At 37.6% G+C, this 8,691-nt stretch overlaps 1 protein-coding gene across 4 annotated transcripts in view; it reads right to left on the bottom strand.

Annotated features, from left to right (window-relative positions):
• Window positions 1-328: 328 nt before the first annotated feature.
• The window catches only part of LOC109239736 (probable E3 ubiquitin-protein ligase HIP1), an 11,063-nt gene continuing 2,700 nt past the window's right edge, over window positions 329-8,691 (bottom strand). The window contains exons 3-9 of one of the 4 annotated variants that reach the window (XM_019406321.1): window positions 7,824-7,906; window positions 5,136-5,375; window positions 3,440-4,305; window positions 2,660-3,030; window positions 2,432-2,533; window positions 2,082-2,249; window positions 329-790 (exon numbers count right to left, since the gene is read on the bottom strand). In XM_019406321.1, the coding sequence (XP_019261866.1) occupies window positions 644-790; window positions 2,082-2,249; window positions 2,432-2,533; window positions 2,660-3,030; window positions 3,440-4,259 (1,608 nt within the window). In that variant the 5' untranslated portion in view covers window positions 4,260-4,305; window positions 5,136-5,375; window positions 7,824-7,906 and the 3' untranslated portion in view covers window positions 329-643. The remainder of the gene's footprint in view (window positions 791-2,081; window positions 2,250-2,431; window positions 2,534-2,659; window positions 3,031-3,439; window positions 4,306-5,135; window positions 5,376-7,823; window positions 7,907-8,691) is intronic. The other 3 variants (XM_019406318.1, XM_019406319.1, XM_019406317.1) reach the window with 3 other exon arrangements.

Here is an 8,691-nt window from a genome sequence, read left to right as displayed (position 1 = left end):
GTGCACTTTTGATCCCTTTCCGCGGGGATAATCACAAATTTTCAGAAATTATTAGCCATTCCACCATTAACACAAAAAATAAAACTAAATTAAAAATTTCCCAAGCCTTCAGCCTTATAAAATCACTCATAGATATGGTAACAAAAATAGGCAATAAAATAGGTCAACTGCTCTGTATAAACAATTGCACCATATCAGCCAGTACCTGAACTATGCTAGGCTATGCCTAAAACTGCCTCCAGAGAACTCATTGCTAACAGAAATCATCATAAGCAAACATGCAAAAATCTGCTAACTTGAATCCACCATTTAATTGTGGATATCTCTCTCATACACAACACATCACATTAATCCATAATGGATATAATAATCATGCGTGATCGAACCAAATAAATGTTACATGTCTGTACAAATTCACAATTATGCACGGTTCAAAATTAGGAGGTTTGTACAAATTCAGGTGACAAAATTAAGGTCACCATGTACATTCTTTGGACATCTACTCAAATCTAGCCAAGTATATACAAATATATATATATAATACATGTTCGGGAACGTTTCCTCTTGTTAGAGAATAAATATTTAGCAAAAGCAAAATGTCCCACTCTTTCAAATTATTCATCCACCAACCAACTCCCAGTATTCACAAATTCTTTCCTGCTATTGACAATCCTGTGGATTTGCAGATGGGACAAGTGTTCTTCACAACCAACCACTTCTTTACGCACTCCGCATGATATTCATGCCCGCAGTCAAGAGTTCCTATCGTTTCTTGGTCGTCGTAATCAGCCTGAAAAAGAAGGCATAACATACATTGCAAGCCATCAGAGATATAAAGAAAGGATAAGCAAAGAAATGTAGCTCCACAGGGAAGAGCACGGCAAAGAATTAATAGCACATAATTGGATAATAATCATGCATTACAAATCCAGACAGCATAAATACGAAACACAGCATTCTATGTAAACAGACAAAGATGGAAAAGAAACATCACCAACAATTTGGCTGGTGGAAATCCAAAAATTAATGATGTCATCCAACTGAGATGGAAGGCAAGCTTATAAAGACTTAGGAAGGTATCCAAAGCATCCTCTAGTAAACTGTTGTCAACAATTCAGCTGACAGTATAAGCTCTTTCTTACATAGATACGACCTAAGATCACAGTATAAGTTTTCGAAGTATAATCTTGCAACTACACTTAGTTCTTATAATTGGATATCAACCTATTCTTTCTTCAAAATATTCTATACTGTCACTTCTAGAATTACAAGAAAATATAGGAAAAGAAGACAAAATCAATTCCAAGCGCAAAAAAGTTTTCCATGTGGATGGATTTGCAAAATCATAAATTTGCTTTACTAGGAGGAAGATAAAGCATTATAAGGAGACAGTTGTGCTAACTTCATATTTCTGATTAATACAATTTCTCTCCCACACTGACTTAGTTACCAAATGAAGCATCAAGCGAAATTTCTTTAACCGTGGTTTTTCTAATTAGATGTTCAATACTTTCCTAATCCTAAATTGGTACTAGTAATCTTGCCATTAGTTTCTAGCTTTATAAATTAACTTTAAAAGATAATAAACCAAGGTCAGAATGAGAGAGAAAACAAGAGATAGGTAAAAAAAATTTGGGGGAATTGGAGGGGTAATGCTTTTTTAATAGGATTTAGAAGCGACTAGTTGCATTACAAAAAATGGTGAATAGAAGATTAATGATTATGAGAGTGAAAACAAGAATAACTATAAGCACATAAACTAAGAGATATAAGAACATTTCCTAGGAAGTTGATTTAGAATGGAGTTGAACAAAACAAATTAAAACCTACTAATCTGGTTGTCCGTGCAAGAGATTAACACTTTGTCTAGAATGGAGTTGAAGTTCACAGCAAATTAGAACCTACTAATCTGGTTGTCTGTGCAAGAGATTAACTCTTTGTCTTGGTTAGTGTGCTTAAACAGGACCTAAAATAAAATGAATCGGAGAAAAGGAGACTAAAACAGAGCCATCCCAACAGTAATCCCTGCAAATGTCATAGGCAAACCTACTCCTACTCAAAGTATAAATAAGCATCAATACCTGGCATATGACACAGAAATCAGTTTCGTGATCCAAACATGCAGCGCTTTCCAGGAGGCAGGGAATCCCAGGGGACGAAAATGTTCTGGTTTTCAAATGGCTAATGATTATTTCATCTGACAATCCAGTTGTTACATTGCCAATCTGCTCCCCCAGTGCAAGAAGCTCCTGGTAAAGAATTTTAAAGTTGCAGAAATTTAATTACTAGATGTTATGGAAACTAATTGCGGAGCAGACAATAATACCGAACTGGTAACTAACATAAAAATAAAGTAGAGAATTAGCATATACTCATCAACCATCACAACAAATGTTAGACAGTACATATAATAGAGAAACCTATTCCTCACCTCATAGGACATGTGATCTATGTCCAAACGCATATCTCTGTGCTGATCAATGGGGGGGTTATTAACTTCATGGTAGACTGGAATATCCAGCATTGCCACTCCCTACATATAACAACCAAGAAAAGATAATCCCACTAGCATTCAATCCCATAATTTCAAATGCATCAAATTAGACAATAATATGACAAAGGAAGTGATGGGACATGGTCAAACAGATAAAAAGTTTACATCTTCTGGCAGAACTCTCATGTTAGGAAGGTTCCGATGTCTAGTATTCCGTTCAAGCACGACAGCCCTTCGATGAGGTCTGTACAACCCAAAGGCAGTTGGTAGCGAGGGCATATATCTTGGTCCTGCCTCTACAGCGCCTTGCAATAGGTTGGTGGTGATGTTGGAGGAATTATTTGGTAGTAGGTGTCTGCGTGAGGATGCTGTCATTTGTGGAGGGAAGGTGATAGCCTGTCCTCTCATTCCTTGAAAATTAGGTGGCAGATGATGAAGGCTTGGGTGCCCTTGAGGAATGGGTGGATGTTGAAAACTATTCAAACCTCCATTGCTGGATGTTATTTGATAACCTTGCACGCCCATGTTTCCAGCATCTAAGAGTAATATAGAAAAGCAAAACAGATGCAATCAGTTCCTGAAGTTAAAGTGACACGAATTTCACTTGAAGATTTGAAGGAGGAGGAGGGGTGGGGGGGAACTTTACTGGAGGAGATATAGAAAAAGGTGGGACACATGCAATCATTTATCAGAGTCAACTTTTAGCAATTAGAATCAGCAACGGCAAAAAGAAAACAAGACATGTTTTCCTATGGATTTTTCCAGGCCAAAAGAAGCTAAAAGATTTGTTTTGATAAGGAAGGAAGCTAAAAGATTCATTGTTCAGCTGGATGGTATGCCAGTAGCACATAAGAAAACAAAACTTTAAACAAGGAGAAGATTAGCAACAGTGGACCTAGGAAAAATAGATGCCTAAATCTCAATTAAAAAATGAACATAAATTACCAGGTACATAGGGTAAAGGAGCAGCATGATTCCAGGCCCAAGTTTGAGTCTCACTACCATTGCTGTTGAACTGCCGGTCCAACCAAGGATTGCCAGGCAACTGATGGGCTTGACCTGCATAGCTTCCTTGAAATAGATGATTATGGTTACGTGCTGCCACGTTATCTGGACCACTAGCACCAGATCTGTTACTCATACTTCTCGGTGCTCCATCTTCAATGAATGATGATGAATTGCCTGCATAATTTGGTGGTGTAAATGATGCAGCATCCATTAAGACATCAGATTCGTGTGCCCTTGTAATCACTGGAGCAACAGAAGAACTGGAGCCTGCCAAAGCATGATGATATTGAAGATTTGCAGGGATTCCTTCAGCATTCTTTCTCTTAAATGAGCTTCTGATATCGTCCATGTAATGATTGTTCCTTCCATAGCTGTCTGAATTCATTCCAAGGATGTTGTGAGAGCTTGATTGAAGCTGATCATGTGGCCCATGATTTATTGGAATGGGGAAGTCTCTAGAAGCGGATGGAACAGCCATGTAGGGATTGTAGTGATTTGATGAAGCAGAAACGGCAAGGTCAAGATTGGTGGTTGGATGCTGATGTTGAACCGCATTGTACCGTGTCACCCCATGCTGATGGTCTGCTAGATGGTGCAAATAGATATTGCCAGCATTTCCAGGAGCTGGAATTACTGTGTGAACATTAGGCTGTGGTAAAGCCGCTAAGCTCCCATAAAATATGCAAGGCTCAGAATGAAAGAACTCTTGACCTTGCTGATCTGCTTCCAAATCAAATATATAATTACCGTGTGACATACTCCTTTGGCCTATCTTGGTGGTTTACAATTTTGTTGGGTGATGCCTGCTTGGAGGAGAACAAGCTATCAGGCGTACTGTATCCTAATAATATCATTGACTAAAGCATTGTGTAAACTTCATAGAAGGCCAGCTGAAAATCATTTCTTTAGAACAGAGTGATAATCATTTCTTTAGAACACTGACATTTAGGTCCGTGGACGCTTATTATTTCAATTTCTCTAACTTCATCTCAGTAAGTGAAGTTCAATATTGAATCTAAAGCTGAAGCAGTTCTTATTCAAGATATTTAGGATTCACATCTTCAATTCAGAAAATTGAGCTCGGCTAACACATCCATCTCAATATAACACTAACGACCCTAGATAGAAGAGCATGGAGGTCGAGGATTAGAGTTAGTAGGTAATCGAGCGATTTTCCTCCTTGTGGGAGAGCATGGTTCTAGTTTAGAGCACCCTCTGCTCCCTCTTCTCTGTATCAGTTTTATTATTATTATTATTATACTATTATCTTATTTCTTAAATTTTATTACTATTGTTGTTTCTTTTACTTTAATTATCTTTACTATTTTGCTGTCAATACTTTTGTTTCTTCAATATTTCTATCATAGCTTTTTACTCTTGTATTTTTTCAAACCTGTTTTGGAAAAGCCTTTCTTGAGCCGAGGGTCTATCGGAAACAGTCTCTACCTCACACAAGGTAGGGGTAAGGTGTGCGTACAACTCACCCTCCCCAGACCACTCATGGGATCACACTGGGTAATGTAGTTATTTTTGTTGAAATAAGGCCACATAGCTCATTGTGTTTTTTCAACTGTAGTTATATGTAGTAAAAGCAACCAAACCAAACAGAAATAGAAACAAGAATATAATGAACCAAATAAATATGGCATGCGGAGACTTGGCAAGCTCTTCTTTCTGATTCGGAGAACAAACACGTCAACCAATTATTGCCGAATTCACTACTCATGAAGATCTTCATGATGGCAAACCAAATTGCATAGAAAAATATTGGGCCCATCATTCATCTTCAGATTGAGCAAACAGGCCGGGATAGAGAGATCACTTTATGTAGCAGAAGCACAAAGATGAAGATAAATAATCATCCTAACTTCACCTGTCCCACAAATCAAGAAGAACATCAGTTCTAGCAGAGAGCGGCCATATCACTGAAGATATAGAGATCTGCATTCTGGTGGTAGATATTAAAGGCAGGGCAGTGACACTGTTACACACTGCCCCAGAAAACAATGAACTCAGCAGGATACTAATGTAGAAGTTACATTAAGGGGTAAAGGTGGAGGGTGTGGGTTTCACTGATGGAGGACACTGATATACACCATAAATATGACGATAGTCTTAAAGTCGCCACAAGTAAAGTACGACTAAACAAATAAAACAGATTGGAAAGAGAAGCCGTAAAGCAGTAGGGTTTTGTTTCATTAGCAGTTTAGCACAATGGAGTCATTTCTGTTGCAATAGAAAAGCATTAGAGGGCCAAATTTTTTCGATTTTATTGAGTCTCAACATGCTTTAGCAACACGGAGTCTTCTGCAGTTTTCAACCAAAAGCACCTTTGTAAAATCAAACCAACGAGAACCCATTTGCAGCTAGCATACCAAAGATTTTACCAGTCACCGTTCTACCAAAATTAGAGTGCGGATCTTATATGTATTCATAAACTCTTACACAATTGAAATAATAGAACTCATAACCTTTAACAAAAACGAAAAGAACTCATAACCACAGTGATGTCATAGCTTTACCTCCAAACAAAAAAGTGATTTTAGAAATCAGCAATAGCTTCCCAACCAACTCCTAGGTAATAGTAATTATTGCCATCATTAAACAGAGATGAGAACTTATCAGCAACCCATGCATCCATGGCCAAAAATTAATAACATCAAACAGTGACTCACACAGACAATACTGATTGACGGAACACGAGGCGGTGTTAACGCGAGATTGGAGGTTTGAGGACAGACCCTGGAGTCTAAAGGTTTCAAGTTGAGAAGGACCAAGACAGAATACTTGGAGTGCAAGTTCAGTGACCGGGCCAATGAAGCGGACGTGAACGCAAGGCTTGATACACAAGTCATCCCTAAGAGAATTAGTTTCAAGTACCTGGGGTCTATTATCCAAGGTAATGGGAGATTGACGAGGATGTTATACATCGGTATGCAGCGGGATGGGTGAAAGGAGGCTCGCATATGATGTTTTATGGGATAAGAATGTGCCACCCAAACTTAAAGGCAAGTTCTACAAAGCTGTTGCTAGACCGACTATATTGTATGGGGCAAAGTGTTGGCCAATCAAGAAATCCCACGCCCACAAGATGAAAGTAACATAAATGAGGAAGTTGAGATGGATGTGCGGGCACACCAAGATTGATAAGATTAGGAATAAAGATATTCGAGTCAGGGTAGGAGTGGCCCTGATGGAGGACAAGATGCGAGAAGCGAGGCTTAGATGGTTTGGGCATGTAAAGAGGAGAAGCACAGATGCACCAGTGAGGAGGTGTGAGAGGTTGGCCTTGGTGGGTCTGAAGAGAGGTAGAGGTAGGCCAAAGAAGTATTGGGGAGAGGTGATTGGGCAGGATATGACGTTGTTTCATCTTTCCGAGGACATGACCCCTGATAGGAAGATGTGAAGGTTGAGAATTAAGGTAGAAGGCTAGTAGGTAGTCGAGAGTGTTTTTTTCCCATACCAGAAGTATTAGTGTTAGTTTTGTATTATATTACTGTTAGATTTCTATTACACGATGTTCATTTCGCCTTGTTTTCTTACTATCTTGCTATTGCTACTGCTTGATGCTACTTCTTTCTTTGAATCTTTCCTCTTTGAATCTTTTCTTGAGCCGGGGGTCTATCGAAAACAGCCTCTCTACCTTCAAGGCAGGGGTAAGGTCTGCGTACACACTACCCTCCCCAAACCCCACTTAAGAAATTATACTAGGTTTTTTCTTGTTGTTGTTGTTGTTGTGAATCACTGACAACTTCAATTTACTAGAACTAGTAAAATATATCATCTGTATAACCTTACTAAAAAAAGGAATTAGCTAAATATTTCAGATGGATATTTTGCTCAAACCATGTTTCCGCCTGTTTCAGCCAAACAGAAGATGAAGAAAAGGTATGTAAAGTTACATCGGTGTCCTCTGCCTGATCATCATCATACAACATAGACGAAAAAAAGCTCTCCTACATTCAGCAACTAATGACCAAAACTCTTTTCCTTGAAACCATTTCTACATTATGTATCCAAATATGTGTTAAAATGCTGAGGTCTCCTTCCTTGTAGCTTCCTGGTATATTAAATAAAGGCACACAGAAAGAACACCAATTTTTCTTGTTTGGATATATCTTTCAGATTTGATACTTCTGACCAATTTGACAAACCAAATAAAGCATCACGCACTCACAGTTGTTGAAAAGCCACCTCTGTTTTGAATTAACATTCCTTCACAGTAATTTTCCTATAGCCATTTAAGAAAACATATAAAAGTCTCGTTATCTACAACAGCCCATGTGTCCTTATTTTTATTTTTGGCAAGTAAAATGAGTACCTATGTAGGCCAGTGTCCTTAATGATAGCTCTCATAGACTGCAAAAGAGACTTCTATCCTCGCATATTGCCGAATAGAAAATCCTTTTCACATAAACAGAAAAAATTCACATAAAGAGAAAAAAGCGAGAATCATAGAGATGAAGAAGAAAACTTGGTATATAATCACAACCGTTTGACTAAAAATAAAAATCAATTCCAAAGAGTAGATAACAGGTCCAATTAGAAACCGAAAAAAGAGAGACCCACCTTGCAGATGAAATACTTATTCCTAGTTTTAAGGACTCAAAAAATACAATCTTCTATGGTGATGATTGACAAACGACTCATGGTTAAAGATGAGTAGCCTCCAACTGATATTAAAGATGAACTCAAATATATCTTACTAGTTAATTTGCTCGCGCTTCGTGCGATTAGATACGTATTTTTTTTGTAAATTTTGTTGCTATAGAAGGGAATAAAAAATTTGTAATACCAAAATCAATGAATAAACATACTTGTAAGACATACACATGAAAAAACTGAAAATCAAATGTATAGGGATATAAAAAGAAAAAACAGTCAATCATGTGAACATAAAAAAGAGGACACGAAGCATCCCGCATTCAATCAAGTGAATATCTGTGCATGGATTATTAGTAACCTTTTTCTTGTTTTGTTCTTCTTACCATCCAAATGAAAACAATATAAAATGGGTAAATCACAGTACTAATCTCTATCTCCGCTCTAAACACCAAACCAAGAAAATTCATTTCTTGTTATCCATAGATGGAGTAAAAAGTTAGTTTTTTCCTTTACCACAAATTTCTATATTAATAAAAATAGTTAATTTTTTAGAAATATGTTAGCATTTTTTTTTTTTGGGGTGG

The sequence above is a fragment of the Nicotiana attenuata genome, unplaced genomic scaffold, assembly GCF_001879085.1.
Source record: "Nicotiana attenuata strain UT unplaced genomic scaffold, NIATTr2, whole genome shotgun sequence".
Classification (NCBI taxonomy): Eukaryota; Viridiplantae; Streptophyta; class Magnoliopsida; order Solanales; family Solanaceae; genus Nicotiana; species Nicotiana attenuata.
The sequence above is the reverse complement of the archived record's forward strand: the minus strand, read 5'-3'. Positions and strand labels throughout refer to the sequence as shown.